The sequence below is a fragment of the Ictalurus punctatus genome, chromosome 16 (genome assembly GCF_001660625.3).
Source record: "Ictalurus punctatus breed USDA103 chromosome 16, Coco_2.0, whole genome shotgun sequence".
Taxonomy (NCBI): domain Eukaryota; kingdom Metazoa; phylum Chordata; class Actinopteri; order Siluriformes; family Ictaluridae; genus Ictalurus; species Ictalurus punctatus.
Genome location: NC_030431.2, coordinates 7,795,950 through 7,817,600, shown reverse-complemented (window position 1 = coordinate 7,817,600; position 21,651 = coordinate 7,795,950). Strand labels below are relative to the sequence as shown.

The following is a 21,651-nucleotide window of genomic DNA, read 5'->3' as shown; positions in this document are numbered from 1 at the left end:
ATTTCTAAAATGAAAATCATCAAGCATGTATAACGTATTTTAAAAACATTAAACAAAAAAATACATCACCTCTATTAATGTCTTCAGTGTTTAAAATGCATTAAATGAAAAGGTGACATGTGTAAATACTGAGTACCTTAGCTGAGTACAACAATAATTCTGATGTATGTTTGCTGACTAACTTAACCTTGGGTAACTAGTTGCTACAGTAACGTTAACTTGGCAAATCAAGTTACTTTGTCAGTAAGTAAATCTAGTGTGTCAGGACAGTAGACAGGAGCCTGTGCAGCAACATCAATTCGGCAGGAACAAGAAACTAGGCCCAGTGACAAAAGAAGTTGCTCAGAGAGGAGGATGGAGTTTGACTGCCAGCCATCTACAAGTTCTGCAGAGAAAAGGCTTGAAGCCAAAGAGGAAGAAAATGTTGCAAGAAAGATGCATTTTGCTAAGCATCGAATGGGCACTTGAAGGACTTGTGCAGGCCAAATAAACTTTTTACCAGCAAGTTGTGGCTGGTATGCTAAAAAGTTCAAATTAAGTGGTGTCAATAGATGTTTTTATTTTTTAGCAAATGTTAGCAAGAGTGAACCAGAATGCATCGTTAACATGTTAAAATATTGGGAGGATACCCCCAAACCCCCCTATAGGGATTTAATTCATAAACATGTTACCTCTTGTGGGTTTGCAGGTCTGTCATTGTATTTGTTTACATTTTTAAACAGCATTTATGAATGTTTTAATTAACAATTTAAATATGCAGAAATAAACGTGCAATCTTGATTCGAACATTTTGAAAAATGTGTTAAAACGGTCATTCAAATCATGAAAATTGGCCTGTACTCATTTTAACCGTGACCTCATTGAACAGGCAGGAACTCCAACATTTCAAAAAGGCAAAAATTCAATTTTGATCATCTGCCAATTCCAACCCACCAGCCAGCTCTCCCCTATAATGCAGCAGCTACAAACCGGGGAGGGTGACCACCCATTGTTCTACGAACAATTTGCATTAATATATAAAACATAAACCAAGTAATGCTGTTGTAGTTAAGATTGTTAGTTCAGCCAGACGTTACAGAATGAAACTACAGTGCAGACTCCACCCCACTTGCCCATTAAATTGATTTTGTCAGTGGTCACAATTTTCCTGTGGTGCTTGCCAACATTTCCCATTGTGGTGTTAAAGTAAATGAGTTCCAGGTAAGAAGAGGTGGAAGGTCTGTTAACTGAAGGGAAAAGTATGCAGAATGTGAAAGACTTTTGTTTCTGGTAGTGGTTACTTTTGCTTCATCTCGGTTAATTTTGTGTGCTTTGTTGATACCATGAGCATGTAATAAAAAGTGTAGCACAACTAAGCAAAGAGAGCTAATGAAAGTCCCTGGTTTTCGTGGCATAATTCTCTCTCTCTCTCTCTCTCTCTCACACACACACACACCCACCCACACACACACACACACACACACACACACACACACACCCACCCACCCACCCCCCCACCCCCCGAGTAGCGGTCTCTCTGAAAGAACAATGCATGTTAAATGTCCAGCTAGCTTAAGGACAAATATATTAAGAATGGCTAAGAACCCCATGTCTGTTTTGTCTTATATGTGTGATCAAATAGGTTTACATTATTATTTAAAGTAAAAGATTTATTATTTCATAGTGATTTCATAATTCAGGGAGGCGAACAGCACCATTCTGTATGAGCTGCTTCCTTTTACACACTCTGTCCCTGAAATATGATCCTCAATATATATATATATAGTTAACTCTGTGTACATTACTTGCCCAGAACAGTAAAGTGTTGAGCAGGGATAGGCCTTGGCCTCAGAGGAGATGGGTTTAAAAGAGATAACACAGAAGGGACAGATGGGAGCATAGAAGATAGAGGAGACTTTTTTCCCCGCTTTAATGTGCATTGTGGGTATGTTTAAAATTATGAGCTAGTGCTAAAAAAAAAAGTTGCTGGTCTCACTGGTAGGGTGAAGTGTGATGATAATCATTATGTACATGGGGTGGAGTTTGCTGTAAACAAAGGCACAGCAGAGGCTGGTAATGCACAATTCTGATGTTTGAGCTATATGCAGGGGATTTTAGCATGTGCATAGACGAAGTCTGAGTACACACAACTTTCCCTGTGTAAATATTGGCACGAATTTTGCATTGTCAGTCGGCAATGTTCACAGTGCATAGAATATTTTTGTTAAAACAATTTCAGGATGTCCTTGAGCTGCCATCAGTTTCCCTGACAATCCTATAATAGTAATTCACCATCAACACTGAGTCAGGGGTGTCGAGCGGGATAATTAGTGGGAAATTTTTACACATGCATCATACTCCACCTCAGATATGCCTAATTTTTCTAATCTTAACAGTAGAACCTAGTTTCACTCATAGTTCCAGTAGCATCTAGTGAACAACAGACATTAAGTTTGGAATTATTTGAAAGAAAAGGCTAGCTTTTGCCACATCTTCCAGATTGCTTTGTTGGCATGGAGCTGGTGTCCAATTTGATTTGTCCTCAAAATGCTGCCTTCTTCTGCAAATAGATTTTGTGTGGTCTAGAAGCTTGTTCATGATTTATTTAGTTTAATTTTATGTGAGACATAATGAGAGTTTATGGGAGAATAAAAACGGTTTAAAAAAAATAGATTCAGAGTATAATTAACTTATGTAGAGAGAGTTTGCTATAAACACTGATTAAAATAAAATTTGTTTTCGCTGAATGATGAGAGGAAAGCATAGTATTAGTACGAAATAGGACTCAAATGTGCCGTAGTTTGCCTCCAATATAGGATTAAAATGTAAGCTTGTGTTTGTGGTTTTATCCCCTGTAACATAATTCCACAGTAATGTAGTAAGTGCTCACGTTGCCTGGCTATTTTAATGTCACTAATAAGCTTACCACTTCAACCCTGCTGTTTAAAAACTGAATTACAACAGATGCTCTTAGTCTTCAGCAGTTCAAACAATATAGCTTTCTCTGATTTTTGACTGGTATATTTGTTGCTGGTATGTGACCTTGTTCAAATTTTTGTCATATTTGCAGCTACACACACCTACAGTTTTTTTATGCTACATATATACAAAGTATCATGAAATTGTGAAGTTGGCGAGCAGACGGTCATATTTGATGTCCGTACATTCGAGCTACAACGTGGGGTAGGAAAAAAACAAGGAGGCCTCCATGTTTGTCTTTTGTTAACAACAAGCAAGCCATCAAACTGTGATGAGTAATGTATATTTTCCTCCTCAAATCAGCAATCTGTATAAGTAATGATATAGATGTAACAAGTGAATCTTTATGCTGATTTGATCTAAAGCATGAATATACAATAAAGCATAACTATTTAAGGGTAAGTGGTGCTCCTTTGTTTACTTCTGATTCTGTGATCAGCCATGTTGATTTGAAGTCACTTTCTGAACTCTGAGGAAGTCGGAAATGATGAGGGGAATTATGAGTTATGACTTCAAGTCGATTGCAGTATTCTTTATAGAAGGAAAATTATATGACTGTTCTGCATTTATGTTTTTGAAAAGATAACCCATCATCCATGCAAGTTAATTAATCCTACAAGTAAAAGCCAGAAAGTGTGTGTTACAGCAGGCCTCTATGCGTAATCGTTTTGTCTCAGTGTTTGGGCTAGTGATTTGTGCATCCCTTTGACCAGAATTGCATAATAATTACTGTGGAACTATTTCAGTTTTTTTTTTTTTTTGGTATCACAGTGATGTCATCACTCTCCTACATCTAGCCCTGCCCGTTGTGAAGTCCCTCTTCTCCTATGAATTGCTATGAAACTTTATCTCACATCAGTAAAGCACTCATTAGAGCATATAGTTCTGAACCATTCACATGCTTTTGTACCCCCTTTGCCCTTTTTTCAAACTCACTGTGAAACGGATCATATTGGCTCAGATATTGCAATCATATTCTAGCTGCTGCATTTTCCCTGTCTCTCCCGCCTGCAGAGTGGGAACTGTTGATGCTATGGGAACAATAAGGTTGATCTTTGCTGGCTGTTTTGCTTTCTCTTAGGGCTGGGCGATCAAACGGTATCGGTATTTATTGATGGTACACCTTTATCAGTAACAATAGAAAAAATGTTCGGTATAAATGTAAACGGACATGAAGTTTGGTTGCATGAACAACCCTCAAGCGTGTGCCGTCCCTGGATCATAAACAACCCATCATATGCCTTGATAAAGGAATGTGCTACGAGTGACGAGCAACCAGCCAATAACAAATTGCGTATCTGTTGCATTCGGTTGCGCCATCGCCATGTGACATCAGAACACACAAACGTGAAAATGAGTTCAGTGCCTGCCGAAGAGATTGTGAATAAAAAAGGACGTCAGCTCACCAGAGTGGCAGTTTTTTGGTTTCTTTTCATCTGACCAACAACAGAACACCATTGTGGGAAAGCTTTAAAAAAAAAAAAAGAAGTCAGAAGAACAAGCTGCGACACATGCACAGCGCTCTGCACATGAACAGTGCGTGTGACTGAACAGCGGGCAAGGAAGAAATATGACTTGTTGTGTTTTCTGTTAAAATGTCGGCCCTGAGGAGGACATTGAGTGTCCTCAGAGCAGGAGCGCCCCTTGTCAGATGCGGACCTCAGCACAGTGTTATCTTTAAGTAAGTGTTAGTGAGGAATTTTTATACGAGACTAGGCTAACTACTGTATGCTAACAGGCTGAGCACAAACCAGAACATCAGGAGTCACATTCTTCGTTATAATGCGATGTTGATCTCTCTTAAAGTTGCCAGGATTGTTCTATGTTTATATGTATAACTGCGTACATTTTGTAACATCTTATTTATTAAGTTCAAGAGTTTCTTTAACACTTGTTTATTTAATTTTCATATAAGAGAAAATATTTGTTTAAATTCTGTTTTTTTTTTTTTTTTTTTTCCACTGTTAAAGCTAAAATTACTTGTTGTTTGCCTTAATAAAGTGGGTACATTAAAAATATAGTGGTTAAGTTCAAACCTTTTTTTCAACTGGTCTTTGTTTAAAAAAAGATTAAAATGTATCAATAATTATCGATACCGAATGATGTGAAACATATTGTGATATATTTTTTAGCTGTACCGCCCAGCCCACCCACCCTGCTCCTCCAACAAACACCACACCATATCACCATTATGTGACTGGTTCTTTAATAGCTTGCAAGTTTTGCAAATGTTACGCTCAAGAGCAAATAGTCAGCTGCTGGCCTTTGAGTGTTGTCAAAGTGCAGCAAGCAAAGGGAACTGTGAAAGTTAAGGTAGTCATTTGATGGAGGATTTGCCCAGTTAGATGAATGGTGTCTTTCTTCTGATTAAGGGTAATTCTTTCAACAATGACTAATTTGTGGCACATCATCTTACTTAATTTAATTTACAGTGGTCTGCATACCTCCTCTTCATGAATAATGGTATAGTACAGAAAGTACCTGTACCCATTAAGCTGTTTAAGCTCAGTTTCAAAAAGGATGGTAATATTTTGTGCTACTCATTATTTTAACCAATCCAGCAATTTGTTACCTCCATGTATTTTTTTTTTACATTTTTTTTTTATTGCACATCTATCACATTTGCCAATGTTGAGTTAGATCCACCTGTGTGCATGCAGTCTCAATGGACCTCACATGAAGTAACTAAAAAAACTTTGCTGTTTTGGGACTCCACAAATATTATTATTTTTCTGCTGTTTTCAGCCACTGCTATGGTAAATACATTTACATTACGTAAAGTAATTAATGTTTTGATTCTTGCGTAATAGGGAAGGGTACTTTATCAGTTTATACTATTTTTCCATCATTCGGAAAGATGTCTTATGAGCTAGCACACAGAGCAAATCTCAAGGTCGAACCATTAGCTTAGAGATACACTATCAACAAATTATATCATTAATAATTTTGGAGAGCTGAACGGTTTTTTAATTTTTTTTTTTATTTTAATATCTAATTAACTGCTTCCAATCAGAACTTGCAGTTGTTAGTTAAAATTTTAGGAAAGATAATGCAGTACCAGTGATATCTCAGAAAAGTGTATTCTGCCTCAATTTATTACAATATTAATATTACAGTGGTGCTTGAAAGTTTGTGAACGCTCTAAGAGTTTTCTACATTTCTGCATAAATATGACCTAAATCATCATAAGGTTTTCACACAAGTCCTAAATGTAGATAAAGAGAACCCAATTAAACTAATGAGACAAAAATATTATACTTGGTCATATATTTATTGGAGAAATTGATCCAATATTACATATTTGTGAGTGTATGTGAATCTTTGCTTTCAGTATCTGCTGTAACTCTCAGCAGCAATAACTGCAACTAATATTCTTTTGTAAAACAGTAGTGTGCTTAAGGTCTTTATCTTGCTGCTTGACCCATTTTCTCTTGAGATTCAATTCACAGACAGGTGTCCTTACATTTTCCTTTACAGTTCACTGGTATAATTCAGAATTTTTGTGTTCTCCTAATAGTGGGCTCATGAACATTAGCCAATGTGAGAGAGGCCTTTAGTTGCTTAGAACTTACCCTGGGTTCCTTTTTGACTTTTGTGGACTATTACACATTTTGCTCTTAGAATGATCTTTGTTGGTCGACCACTGCTGGGGAAGGTAACAATGTTCTGACTGTGGATTGGTGGAGTCCACACTCTTTAGAGATGGTTTACACCCTTTTCCAGCCTGATGAACATCAGCAACTCTTTTTCTGACATCCTCAAAACTCTCCTTTGTTCATACCATGATACACTTCCACAAACTTTTTTGTGACGATCAGATTCTGAGAGAACCCTGTTCTTTAGATAAAACAGGGCACTCACTCATACCTAATTATCATCCTATTGAATGAAAACACATTGCTCTAATTTCACCTTCAAATTAACTGCTAATTCTAGAGGTTCACATACTTTTGCCACTCACATATGTAATATTGGATCATTTTCCTTAGTAAATAAATAACCAAATATATTTATACTACACTATAATTATTTATTAGCTAGCAGGGGACACAGAATAACAAATAACATGGTTTTAGAGACAGCATTGATATTCTCACTGGGTCATTTTTGTCAGTGTGTGACCAAAATTTCATGGTAAATGCCTTAAATGTGCTTGTTTGTCAGCTCTAAATACAGTGCAATACAGGTCACATTTTTTCCTTCTGTATGCATTATAAATGCCACTTTCCAAGCTTGTCTAAACATTGTGCTCATGTCCCTCTATTTTCAGGGTTCCTGTTATTCAAGGATTTCTGTATGAATGAAATAGACGAGGCCGTTCCCCAGCTGAAGTTCTATGAAGAGGTAAGATGAATTTTCAGTTCTTCCTCTTTCTTTAATCCCTCTTATTGCAGATTTAAGCACTGCACAGCAATGACTACTCACTTAAAATAAAGACATGTATCATTATAGGTTATGGTTTAAAATGACGCCGCCCAACAATCTATCTGAACTTATGCTTAAAAGGTTTCTCTCAAGGGATAGAAGGGGGGAATCTTGAACCAACATGACAGCTTTGTTGCAGTTCATTGGTTCAGTGGTAAAAATCTAGTCATTGCAGGTCTTTTACATGACTCCATTTAGCCAGCACAAATGAAAAGTTAGCATTTTCAGTTAGTAAAATCTTTCACACTGTTCACTGTGTGAAATTGAAGCAATATGCTGTTATATGACCTCCTGGGACAGGGAAAGGGGTCAGATTTTAAGAGGAAAAAGAAATATATAGTCCCCTCCAAAACTATTGGAACAGCGAGGCCAATTCCTTGTTTTTGCTGTAGATGGACAGCCATTTGAGTTTGAGATCAAACGATGAATATGAGAAGAGTTACAGGTGTTTCTTGTATCTGAACATCTACTCTTGGGTTTAGCCCTCAGTTTCACCTGTTAAGACTGTTAAAAAGGATAAGCCAACATGAAGAACGGAGAGCTGGTTATGGGAGATAAGCAAGCCATTTTGAGGCTGAGAAAATGGGGAAAATCAATCGGAGACATTGCACAAACTTTGGGTATAGCCAATACAAAAATTTGGAATGTTGTGAAAAAGAAAGAAACCCCTGGTGTACTGAAAAACAGACACCAAATAGGTTGGCCAAGGAAAACAACAGCTGATGACAGAAATGCAGAAAGGTTGTGAGAGCTGTGGAGAAAATCCCCAAAACACCATCACCAACAACCTCCATCCTCCATGGGGGATTTATGTTGGTACATTTTTTATATATATATATAAATATATATATATATAGGCTTAAATTAAATGAGGCTCAGACATCTGTTTCAAAACGTGCATGTTATTTTAGCACTTCTGTCAGTGAAACAACTCAATACAGCCAAGGCTCATGTTTTGTGTCATGTTTTTGCAGTGAGAAACAACCTGAGGGCGCTGTGGTATACGGTATTGTGATCGACCCACAAGGGGGGAATGAGACTTATCGGATAATGTGAAACACAGTTGCACATTTCTTTGACGAATACTTTATTTCTTTTACAAGTGTAGTACATATACCACAAGATTATAAAACTTTTGAAAGAAATACCAGTAGTACGGTAACCTAAATAATATGTTAAAAATCTAAATATTAAATAATTTTTTTTTCAATGTTACTGGGTGATAGGCCTGTAGATGGCTCCTGAGATTTGTAGTGTTTGCACGTTTAACACCCCCCCCCCCCCCCCCCCCCCCATAAGGCTTCATCCAAATTTATTGGTTCACCTCTTTCCTTAGGCATGAATCCAAAATGTTCCCAAATCACCGATATACCATTTGGTTTCCCAACAAGATCCATTGCAGCAGCAAAACTCGAAGTGAAATTGAAGAATTCACCTGACTGGATTTTGACAAACCCGCACCAAACTAACAGACAAAACCATATAAGCAGTTTATGATTACATAATTTGTGTATTAACACAAAATCTCCCGCTATATGGTAGGTTAAAAATAAAATTAATATTACAACTGTGATTATTATTATTATTATTATTATTATTATTATTACACTTGTATACAAAAGGTTGCACTTTGTACTGGTCATAGAGCCCACTCAAGCAGAAACATTAACGTGGCATGTGATGCGACACTACCGCAGATGGCACTCCACCACCGGTGGCAAACTACCACCGCAGTGGTGTGGTTGTCATGGCCAACTTCACAGCCCTATACAGGAACCTTTTTCTGCCAATTTACAGAGAAATGCATCCAAATTAATGAGAAGGAACTTTGTCATGCAGGAAGACAATGCAATCAAATGCAACCATATACAAATGCAATCAAATATTAAGTGTTATTTACTTTAATTTACTTCAAGACTTCTCTGTTTCTGTACTTTTGCTCACCTAAAAATTGGGTGGTCTGATACAAAAGGTTCTATGCTTTATGTTGTTTAACACAGGGGTGTACAATCTTATCCGCAAAGGGCCAGTTTGGTTGCAGGTTTTCATTCCAATCAAGCAGGAGCCACACTGGCTTTCAATAGTCCCTGAGAGCCTGTGGTTTTTGTTTGGTTGGAATGAAAACCTGAACCCACACTGGCCCTTTCCGGATAAGATTAAACACCCCTGGTTTAACACATCTAAATGTAAATACCAGTAAATAAAAAACTGAAATCCTAAACTCTTATCTCATATCCATCTTTTGATCTCAAACCCAAAGGTCTCTGGTGTATAGCACAAACAAATGAATTAGCCTTGCTGTCCCAGTAGTTTCGGAGGGGATTGTATACACTGTATACACAAGACTGAACATGAACTGCAATTATGAACTTGTAAAATATAGTTTTAAAAAAATTCTATGATTGAATTGTCTCTAAATTCAGTCCATCATTGCACTCTGTCTGCGGTCATGCAAAGTGGCACATCACAAGGCCTGCATTTGAAAATGGTCGTTGTCTTTGCCAAGCAGTGTAGATAGTGTCTTCTCCCTTTCTATACAGTGAAGTCACATGTGTAGCCATTCATACAACTTGAAGCCCCACTTCGTTGGCTTATGCACTGTGTATTGCTTCATCCCTCTGGAGGGATGACAGAGTCTTGAGCCTTAAGAGAAAACTAGAAAAGATTGTAAGCTAAATATCAGAAAACATGAAACGTGCTAAGGTAAGATATAGCCAAGATGGCGTGAAGCCGAGATAACTAATGCAGTCATGCAGACACATAGGGACATTTCACCAAAGCCATAACAATATGTTTACACATTCACATTTCATTTGAAATGCAATTAAATAATTAAGTTAAAAATTCCCCTTGGGGATCAATGAAGTACTCTGTCTATAACTGTTTTCTTGTGTATAAAGAAACTGTAGTCAGATTGAGCAGAATAATGTAATTTCCTTAGATTGCATTCTGCCAAACAGAACTAGATGTTTAGCATGCGTAAAATGCTTGCTTTGCACTAGCTCAATACATCACATGCACCAGTGTGAACTAATAAACCAGTGTGTAACTAATAATGTTCGCAGCATATGCATTTAGCATCAGGTAAATACAACTACATTTGTTCATACAACTAGTTCATTACTAGTTTAGCTGCCTACAGTTGCATAAGGTTTTGCAAATTTACAACAAACCACTGATAACCAAAGTTTTGCAAGAGAGAAAAGAACACTGCACAAAATTTACTTACAAAACAAGGAGGAAATTGAGGCACTTCTCAAACCATGGAGTTGATGCTGTCTGCTTCAGAGCCTATGGACGTGATGTTTGGAATCACTCCTATATAGCTGCTCCAGAGTTTAACTCAAGATCGTCCTCCGGTGTACCATTGTGTTATTTCCAAAATCCTAAATAAAACACTTTTAAGTTGTGTGAGATGTAAATAGCACTTTTGTGGCATGCATATATCTATCCATAGTACTATTTATTATTGGTGCACAACTAGAGGATGACTGTTCTTTCCACCAACAAGGAAAAACAACTGTTGTCTTTTGTAAAGTACAACTTCAACTTTTTAAAAACTTAAACTTTAAAAGTTTGAGTTTGATTGATATTTTCTATCCTATTTTGATATAAAATTTACATCGCCATCACATAAACTACAATATAACTCTTGTTTTTTCCTGTCAGCTATATGTTAATGTTGCCTTGTTGGAAAACAATTTGTTGATGTTAAAAGTATTTTGTTTGTGATATATACAAGTCCCATATTTAAATGGTTTTGTCGGGAGTTCCAGTAAACAAGACCCCAGGTGACACATGTTCATTTATCCAGTGTTGCACAACAGAGACAAAGAGAGCTCAAATTTCATATGCGGATAGGCAATTTATTACTTTGAAAGATGGCATGTAGCTTTTGTTAATATCATTGGCATTTTCTTTACACAAAAGCTGTAAATGTTAATCAGACTGTAGACACTGGCATCTACACCACTGGGGGTGCTGAACAATCAGGTTAAACAGCTGTTCTTCAAGACACTTTGTCAGAAGTCCTCTTTTACATAGTTGATTATTCACTGGTTGCTATAATCCTAAGGACTGACTTGATGTCAAAGAGCATCATAGCCTGATGATTACTGTATCAAATTAGAGTGTGTGATTTGGAGTTCAGATTACCAAACTCCTGTTTTGTCTTCTCAGATTAAAGAATATGAGAAGTTGGACTCTGAGGAGGAGAGACTAAGTCGCAGTCGGCAGATATATGATGGCTACATAATGAAGGAGCTCCTGTCATGTTCACATGTAAGACCACAGCCTGATTGTCAAAAGAACAAGCCTTTTAAAAAAAAAAAAAAAAAAAAAAAAAGTTTATATTTGCATTAGTGCATATCATTAAATGCTTCTCTTGGTTTTTAAGCACTGTGTTTCATGAGATATGTCAGATCAAGGCAAATGGATTTCTTGCCCAGTTAATCATCCCCGGCCACCATTTCAGCAGCATTTTTGTGGCTCCATTGCCATTTAACTTTCACCTTTCCACATTGTTTTTAAAAGAAAGATATAGGGTTGGGGCGCTTCAATCAGATTTCACTGTTGACTTTTTGATTTACACTATAACTGAGGAAAGCAAGAGATGTTTCTTTGGATACTTTATGCAGTAAATACATGCCTTGCATATATCTATCTAGTAGGGCTCAACATTAATCGAGTATTGATCTTGATTACGATTTTGACTGCCCACGATTTCATGAACATGATCGACTGCGATATTGTTTAGTTTGTCCTCTGCTCATAGAAAACTCCCCTGCAGATCAAATCAAGCGCTTCCTAAACTTACAGCCAGACACCATAGAGTGGCGCAGGGATAACATCATTTTGTACGCCAAAACGCAGAAACGGTTAACATTTTAGCGCTCACACTGTGAGCTTCACTTCAGGTTTCAGCGCGAGTGTTCTCCAGCGCTTGGGCGAGGGGAAATCATGACACTAACAAGTTGCTAAATGGGACTACAGACGTTATCGGGGATATTAAACATCACGTCGCACAAGAAAAAACTTTGCAGATAAACTGGTTCAGGTTTGGGGAATTGGTAAATTCCCCAAAAAGAAACATGGATGAAGATTCATCCACAGAGTAAATCCATATTATGGAAAATGTTTTTAAATCAAGTTTGGAAAAGTTGTCGGAAGCTTGGTGATGGTGACGTTGAAGTCGCGCGACCGTGGTGTAGTTCGTTTATAACATATGGTTAGCTGTTTATTTATGGCGATCGTATTTAGGCTTCAAACTTCATAAAAGTTGTGTACATTTGGGAATATTATCTTAATGGACAAACCATGTTCATATTGTAAACTTTTGTTGATCACAGAGCTTATTTTTTGTGACAATCCAAAAGCCTATGGGAAAATCCTATTGGGTTTTTGTCGAGGGAACCGGTGTGATGATAACTTCCAGTACAAAAGTACGTCATCCCTGCACCACTCTATTGGGTAACTTGGCTGTGTCTCTCCTATAAACACTGTTATTGCCTTTTCTGCATACACCTGAATTGTTTTCATTTGGTTGCATATTGTTATATTTGATTGCATGTTTTCATTTGGTTGATGGCATATTTATTTTAACTTATCCTATATTTTGGGTACAATTTTATTTAGATTTTGCTTCTGTGAGATAATGCACTTTAAGGACCAGTCTAATTTGATGCAAAGATTTGTACATTAGCAAGAATGGAGCACAGCATGGAGATGAAAGCAGTGGTCTGTTTATTTAAATGTGAAAGTGCACAAAAAATATGTTGTCACTAAAATCAATGAATAATCGTGCTAAATAATCGTGATTTCAATATTGATAAAAAAAATAATCGTGATCATTTTGGCCATAATCGCGCAGCCATACTATGTAGTAGGCTTGCAACGGTATAACACGGTATGAAAATTGACTTATCATACCATGTACATTTTCTCATCTACGATATTGGGAAAGAAAAAGAAGCAACTGTACGGAGAAACTCACCTGCGCATGCGCATCACCTTTACCCCTCGACTGCCTGTCAGACTTGTCAACTTGCTCCACACTGTCACATACCAAGGAGGTAACTCTGGACTTCAGTTCCCATCAGCCACTGCACTGTACTACAATATGGCACATGACCACCTGCACCTGAATCACGTTTTTGTTAACGAGCACACTTATATATAGCCATTGTTTGCACTGCTTCTCTGTCTTACGTTTGTCTTAGACTACCGTTGTCCATGTTACCGTGTGTTGATGCTGTTAGTTTATGTTTATTCCTTGCCACAGTGTTTTGCATTAGTCATAGTATCTTTTGTGTTTTGTTGGTTTACTTAATAAAAATGTTTAAAATCTGCGATTGCTTCCGCATCTACCTTTGAAATGTGACAGAACGTAAGACCTACAACGGAAGCAGCAGATCACCCTGAAGTAGGTGGGCTTCAATCTACCACGTATTTTTACGGAGAACTATGCCACGCCACAACAACAAGAGGAGGAGTACCACGCTGAGCCACGTAAGCAGCAGGTCGCCATGAAGTACCTGGGCTTCACTCTACCACCTGTGTTCACGGAGGACCACGCCACGCCAACAGGAGGAGGAGTCCGGGTACAAGTGGGAGTCTGTGGTCTGGGCAAGTACCATCTCCCACCCTCCCTCCCCTATAATGGATCTAGTTTAGCAAACGGAGTCAGCAGAGAACGAAAGTCAGCCTCCCTGCTTGTCTGAGGATGCCGCTCAGCTTTTCGATTCAGCTGAGGACGTCACTCAGTCACCCTGGTTGGCTGAAGATGTTGCTCCGTGTCCTGACATACCCCCAAGTGCTCTCCTCTGTTCACCAACCCCACGCACAACGCACCTGTGCTTGCCGGCTCCGCTGAGGAAGGCACTCAGCTTTACTGCCTGGCGGAGGACGTTGCTCTGCCTTCCTGCTCGGCTGAGGACGCCATTCTGCCTTTCTGTTCAACCGAGGACATCACTCTGCCTTCCTGCTTGGTTGAGGAAGTCCCTCCGCTTTCCTGCTCGGCTGAGGACCTCGCTCTGCTTTACTGCTCAGCTGATTACGTCGCTCTGCCTTCCTGCTCGGCTGAGGTCATCGCTCTACCTTCCTGCTCGGCTGAGGTCATCGCTTTGCCATCCTGCTCGGCTGAGGTCATCGCTCTGCCATCCTGCTTCGCTGAGGACGTCGCTCTGTCTCCATGTTCCGCAGAAGACGTCGTTCCTGTGCGCCGTATGTCACTCCCCCTTCCTGCTCCACGGAGGGCATCATTCCCCCCTCATGCTCCACAGGGAGCATCGTTCTTCCCTTTGGCCTCGTGGAGAACCACGCTCCCCTCCCTGGCCTCTCGGAGAACCTCACTCCCCTCTATGGCCTCGTGGAAATCTTGGAGCTTCCCCCGGGCCTCGCGGAGAACATCGCTCCCCTCTCCCTGTCCTGCAGAGGAAGTTGTCCCGCTGTCCTGCCACGCAGACGTGGTTGTCCCGCTGTCCTTCCACGCAGACGTCGCTCTGAGATCCAGCCCCGCTGAGGATGTCGCTCTGTTTACCTGTTCCGCTGAGGATGTCGCTCTGCTTACCTGTTCCGCTGAGGACATCGCTCTGCGTACCTCTTCCACTGAAGACATCGCTCTGCGTACCTGTTCCGCTGAGGACGTCGCTCTGCGTACCTGTTCCGCTGAGGACGTCGCTCTGCATACCTGTTCCGCTGAGGACGTCGCTCTGCCTACCTGTTCCGCTGAGGACGTCGCTCTGCCTACCTGTTCCGCTGAGGACGTCGCTCTGCCTACCTGTTCCGCTGAGGACGTCGCTCTGCCTACCTGTTCCGCTGAGGACGTCGCTCTGCCTACCTGTTCCGCTGAGGACGTCGCTCTGCCTACCTGTTCCGCTGAGGAAGTTGCGTTGCTTTCTTGCTCCGCTGAGGACGCCGCTCAGTCTCCTAGTTCTGCTGGGGACATTTTGCCCAAGGGGCCAGGACCACCAGATGGAGGGAGTGCATTTTTGGGTGCTCCGGGTGCTCCCCTTGGGGGGGGGGGGGGTCTGTCATATATCAAGAAGGTAACTCTGGACTTCAGTTCCCATCAGCCACTGCACTGTACTACAATGTCACATGACCACCTGCACCTGAATCATGTTTCTTTTAACGAGCACACTTATATATAGCCATTGTTTGCACTGCTTCTCTGTCTTACGTTTGTCTTAGACTACCGTTGTCCGTTACCGTGTGTTGGTCCTGTTGGTGTGTATGTTTATTCCTTGCCACAGTGTTTTGAATTAGTCATAGTATCTTTTGTGTTTTGTTGGTTTACTTAATAAAAACATTTAAAATCTGCGATTGCTTCCCCATCTATCTTTGAAACGTGATACACACACACACACACACACACACACACACACACACAGCAGAGAAAATCTCAGAGAGAAGTGAGGCTGATATCACCAGTCTCCATCCCCCACCATAAGAGAAAGTAATATCAGCAGCATGGGATTACTTTTGATATCCCATAAACAAAAGGGGGGTTGTCCTCAAAGACAGATGTCCAGTTTGGCAAAAGGATATGTCCCTTTTATAATTAAAAATCCCTAACAAAAAAACCTCTGAACATTTAAACGTCAGTCATAAAATATGCCATCAAAATAATTTTCCACATCCAGGCTTCTGGCTACATCTGTGTTCGGTACATCTGTTCTTCCGTCCGGTAACTTCTGACTGGCGCGCACACACACACACACACACACACACACACACACACACACACACACACACACTCTAAACATAAATGACTTGTGCTTCAGAGCACGCAGGTGAAACACTACCACAAACCTGTTATCTTGCGGTCGGAGGCAAATGTCTGATATTTGGGAAGGGAATCGTGTGAGACAGTTCTGGGAGGTAATTATACCAAATCATTTCGGTGACAGACTTTGGCTCAGACATTTCAGAATGTCAAAAACAACATTTGAGGTGCTGTGCAATGAGATTGGTCCACTGGTTAGTGTGGTTATACTGTATAATGCGTTGAATATCCACTCACATCAGCCAATTATCCAGTCACATATTCTGTTGTGAAACAATAAGTTAATATTGCGTTAATATTATGAATTACGTATTAGACTCAATATTGTCCGTTTTTGTTTTATTTCACCAAAAATAGTTCCAAACAAAGCCACAGCAGGTCCTACTCCTTTTTTCCTCCTAATTTATTTTGTTGAAATGAGAGATTTATTATTTATATTATTTTTTTCAAATAGGAGATTTTTTTATACATACTTCCATTTTTATTTTATTTTTTTCCAAAGTTCAGTTATTAATAAAGCATTTGTTCAACCAAAAAAAACTTCTGTTTAAATTCCTTTAAGGGTCTATGTAACTGATGATGATGATGATAATAATAATAATAATAATAATAATAATAATAACATACTGTGAAACCGTGATATTTTCTGAGATGGTTATCGTACCGTGAAATTCTCATACTGTTGCAACCCTACTGTATAGTACTGTGTGTTTGTGTCTTGTAGCCCTTCTCTAAGAAAGCAGTAGACCATGTCCAGTCTCACCTGGCTAAGAAACAGGTACCCCCATCCCTCTTTCAGGTGAGAGACGCCAAGTAAAACTTGATTTTACCTGTTTGGTTTTAAAATGGCTACATCATAGGACTTTCTTATTATAAGTACAGGTAGTATACTTTGTACTAGTGTACAGTGCTTTGTCTGTCAGGTGTAATGCGTTCCTCTTTCCTTTAACTGTGCAGGTAATAACATCTGTTTACCCTCTGATTCATTGAATACCTAAAAGGAAATTATGTTTAGTACCTTTTGTAATTTATATTGTTTGATCAGTGGGAAGCTCAGCAATTCAAGTTTTTATTAGGCATTGTGTTGTTCACTTTATACAGCCTTTAATGTTTGGTAACATGCTGTTTGTTTATTTACCATATGGTATTTAACATGTGGCTTATTTACCACCTGCTATTTTCCTGGAAAATGGTGAATTAGCCTTTTGCAGATAATAACCTTTCAGAACAAAACCAATTTTGCTACCTTTAAAAAAAAAAAAAAAAAATGCTGTTTGCTGTTATTCATGTTTGTTTAAAAAAAAAAAAAAAAAAAAGGCTATAGAAATACCTACTCAGTACATTAAAAGACAAAGATATCCTACTTTTGACACACCAGCCAAAGTGCAACTGCAGAACAGGTTTTTATAATCATAGCTGCTCCAGTTCATTCAGTTTTACATTTTAAATGGCTAATGGTAAAGTCTCGCATATTTTTTTTTTCCCCAGAATAAAAAAGGTATTCAGTATGTAAAAGTAATGTTATACTTACAATAATTGTGCAGACTTCTAGGCCATGTTTGGAGGATTATTATACAAGGCCCCTCACATACAATTTTGTTTTTTTTCTTTTCTAGCCATACATTGTTGAAATCTGTGATAGCCTGCGAGGAAACATCTTTCAGAAGTTCATAGAAAGGTGTGATTTAATGACTATTTTTCATTACCCAATCTTTGTTTTTTCTGTTGCTTTATTATTGTTTTTAACAGTTAAACCTGTTTATTTTTCCTATAGCGACAAGTTTACTCGTTTCTGCCAGTGGAAGAATGTAGAGCTAAATATCCATGTAAGTTTTCTGCTGTATGGTTGAGATTCTAAGCAGTTGAAAATGCGACCTTGCAATTATGAGGCACTTATAAAATTATGGGGAAATTAGCATTTCTTCTGTCAACTACTGCCTTAGGCCATACATTACAGCATAGTAGGTGAATATTATGAATATTAAATGATATTTAGATATAACCACCTTGCAGTTGGTCTGTTTTCTGTAGTAATTTGTCAAAATGTCTTGTGTGTTTCCATGTAGTTAACAATGAACGATTTTAGTGTTCATCGGATCATTGGTAGAGGTGGGTTTGGTGAAGTGTATGGCTGCAGGAAGGCAGACACAGGAAAAATGTGAGTATATGGAATTAAGCGAGATTTTGGGAATACTTTGAAACATTACGAGAATTGAAAAAATGGGGGATTTTCTTACATCACTGCACTGGTTTATGTCTGCCAGGTATGCTATGAAGTGTTTGGATAAGAAGCGGATTAAGATGAAGCAGGGTGAGACCCTGGCACTCAATGAGCGAATCATGCTGTCTTTGGTCAGCACAGGGGTGGGTTGGCTTGCACGCAATCTTGTGAAATAGGGCCACTTTTCTCCCTTATGCAACAGTAAAGTTTGCTCATTTTATTTCTAGTCCTTTTAACCATCTCTCTCTCTCTGTCTCTCTCTCTCATATATTCTGGATCCAGGACTGTCCATTTATCGTGTGTATGACGTATGCTTTCCATACCCCTGATAAGCTATGTTTCATCCTGGACTTGATGAATGGTGAGAGCTGCTATTTCTTCATTCTCTGTATCATTCCAGGCACTACCCTGCTTCGCAGATCTCCCTAAGCAGGATGCTAATTCCCAGTAGGATTATGCTAATAGGGATGTTAATTACAGGCATCTAGTGGAGCATTACACAAGCAATACTTAGCCCTTACACATGCATTCACTCCTGTTATAATTATCTGTACTCCTCTGAATGGTAACTTATTTCACTGTTATAAAATATCTAAAAACTGCATGAAAACTTGTGTGTTAAGGTAAACACTAACTGTTTTAAGGTTTCCTAGAGCTTCCTTCAGCACAATTCAAAACAGAAATCTTAATGCTGGATACTTTTGTGACCATTCCCTAAGAATGGCTACTATAACATTTTAATTTCAACTTATGTTGTTAAAGTGATATTTCTGTGATGTTTGCATTGTAGTCATGCAATAAAGTATGCTGAAAACATGAATTGATATTTTAGGTGGGGATCTCCACTATCATCTCTCTCAACATGGAGTATTTAGTGAGAAGGAAATGCGCTTCTATGCAGCAGAAATTATCCTGGGTTTGGAGCACATGCACAATCGTTTTGTTGTTTACCGAGATCTTAAGGTAAGGGCAAATGCTCCTTTGTCCATAAGTGGCTTTTGCTCAAGTGCAAGTTTTTATTTATTTATTTATTTTTTTACTTAAGACATTTTGACTTCTGCTCTCTATTTGTCAAATGGACAACACTTCAAAAGGTGGTATTAAAGATGCCATATGGGGAAAAAAGCTTTATTACTCCTTTATATATAACTCAGGAGAGGTTACACTGTTCCTTTGAAGTCGCATCATCAGAAGTCTGATAATGCTCTGGTGCAGGAAAAAGTAAAATCCATACAGAATTCTTATACAAATATGTGGTAGTCAGTTGGCATAGATGATTTGCATGGACAGATGACAGATGAATGCAGTGCAGTTTGGACCAGCCATAGGTACAGTTGACTCTCATAACAGCATTGCATTTTTCTTATTTTTTGAAAGCCCAACCAAGAATGCACATCAAAACAGAGACCGTTCTGCTGCCACCCAGATTCAGTCCCAACTTCAAATAATACTAGCTATCTACATGAGCTATGAGCTTAGCAAGCTAGTTTAATTGTTCAATTAGAGCAGGTTACCATACAGAAATGTCAACTCAGGAATAAGAATATGTGACATTTTGACCTTGTGGAAACATTTGGCTGGTTCCTGCAAAGGAAAGCAGCTCTTTTATATTAAAAAAAAAAAAGTAAATGATTGAAAAGTAACCTAAAAAATAAAAGTTTAATTTTGATTCCTGAGGTTAAGGTTAAATTTAGGTGTAACTTAGCATTAATTATCAGCATAAAGAATTATGTTACAAAGATTTAAGGTGTGTGTGGGGGTGGGTGTGTGAGAATCTTTAGAATAATGAGCTGGAATCACCTTTTTCCCCTCTTTTTTAGCCTGCCAATATCCTCTTAGATGAACATGGCCATGTCCGCATCTCTGACTTGGGCTTGGCTTGCGATTTCTCTAAGAAGAAACCCCATGCCAGTGTGTGAGTGCACGTAAAGAATTTTATTTAACCCCTGAAACTTCTGGGTTATTATTTATTCATCTCATACATAGAGTGCATTACTACTAACTTCCTGTGACTTTTTCTCTAAATAGTATGCAAGTTGAAAATGTATGCTCACTGAGCACTTTATTAGGAACACTATAATAATAATAATGGGTAAGGCCTTTCGCTCCCAATATAGGTTCCCTTCTTCATGGCATGGATTCCACAAGATGTTGCAATCCTAAAGGTGTTCTACTGGGTTCAGATCTGGTGACTGGGAATGAAGAACATTGAACTCTTTGTCATGTTCATGAAACCAGTTTGAGATTACTTTTGCTTTGTGACATGGTACATTATCATGGTGGAAGTAGCCATTAGAAGATAGATAAATTGTGGCCATGAAGGGATGCACATGATCAGCAACAATACTCAAACAAGCTGTGGCATTCAAGCGATGATTGATTGGTATAAACGGGCCCAGAGTGTGCCAAGAAAATATTCCCCACTCCATTACACCACCTCCACCAGCCTGGACTGTTGACTTAGGGCAAGTTGGGTCCATGGATTCATGCTATTGGTGCCAAATTCTGACCCTACCATCACCTGATCATCTGTATGCCTCAGCAGAAATCAAGATTCCTCAAACCAGGTTATATTTTTCCAGTCTTCAGCTGTCCAGTTTTGGTGAACATGTGACCACTGCAGCCTCAGCTTTCTGTTCTTGGCTGACAGAAGTGGAACCCAATGTGTAGTACTCAATTGTAGCCCATCCTCGTCAAGGTTCGATGTGTTGCATTCTGAGATGATTTTCTGCTCACCACAGTGGCACAGTGTAGTTATCCGAGTTCCTGTAGCCTTTCTGTCAGCGTGAAACAATCTGGCCATTCATTATTGAACTCTCTCTTCAACAAGGCATTTCGATCTGCAGATCCCATGCTCACTAATCAGCAGTTATAGAAATACTCAATCCAATCCATTTGGCACCAACAATCATACCATGGTAAAAATCACTGAGATCACATTTTTCCCCCATTCTGATGATTGATGTGAACATTACCCAAAGCTGCTGATCCGTATCTGCATGATTTTATGCATTGTTCTGCTGTCACACAATTGGCTGATTAGATAATTGCATGAATGAGTACGTGTACAGGTGTTCCTAATAAAGTGTATGTTGAGTGTATTTCGTAAGTCTGGACCACTGACCAAACACAGGAGTTTAAAGTGTTAACACCCAACTCCTGAGTTCTTAATCAGGAGTCAGTGGATTGGTGATAGGGAAGATTAGGTTGAATTATGGTCATTATATATTCAAGGATATATATAGCATTTACAAACCAGCTA

At 38.9% G+C, this 21,651-nt stretch overlaps 1 protein-coding gene across 4 annotated transcripts in view; it reads left to right on the top strand.

The window, feature by feature from the left end:
- grk3 (G protein-coupled receptor kinase 3) overlaps window positions 1-21,651 on the top strand; it is a 146,402-nt gene that overhangs the window by 82,475 nt on the left and 42,276 nt on the right. For all 4 annotated transcript variants that reach the window (XM_017488806.3, XM_047161141.2, XM_017488804.3 and 1 more), the window contains 10 exons: window positions 7,229-7,302; window positions 11,563-11,664; window positions 16,893-16,967; window positions 17,785-17,846; window positions 17,943-17,994; window positions 18,235-18,326; window positions 18,433-18,532; window positions 18,672-18,750; window positions 19,222-19,352; window positions 20,210-20,304. In XM_017488806.3, coding sequence (XP_017344295.1) covers window positions 7,229-7,302; window positions 11,563-11,664; window positions 16,893-16,967; window positions 17,785-17,846; window positions 17,943-17,994; window positions 18,235-18,326; window positions 18,433-18,532; window positions 18,672-18,750; window positions 19,222-19,352; window positions 20,210-20,304 — 862 coding nt within the window. The remainder of the gene's footprint in view (window positions 1-7,228; window positions 7,303-11,562; window positions 11,665-16,892; window positions 16,968-17,784; window positions 17,847-17,942; window positions 17,995-18,234; window positions 18,327-18,432; window positions 18,533-18,671; window positions 18,751-19,221; window positions 19,353-20,209; window positions 20,305-21,651) is intronic.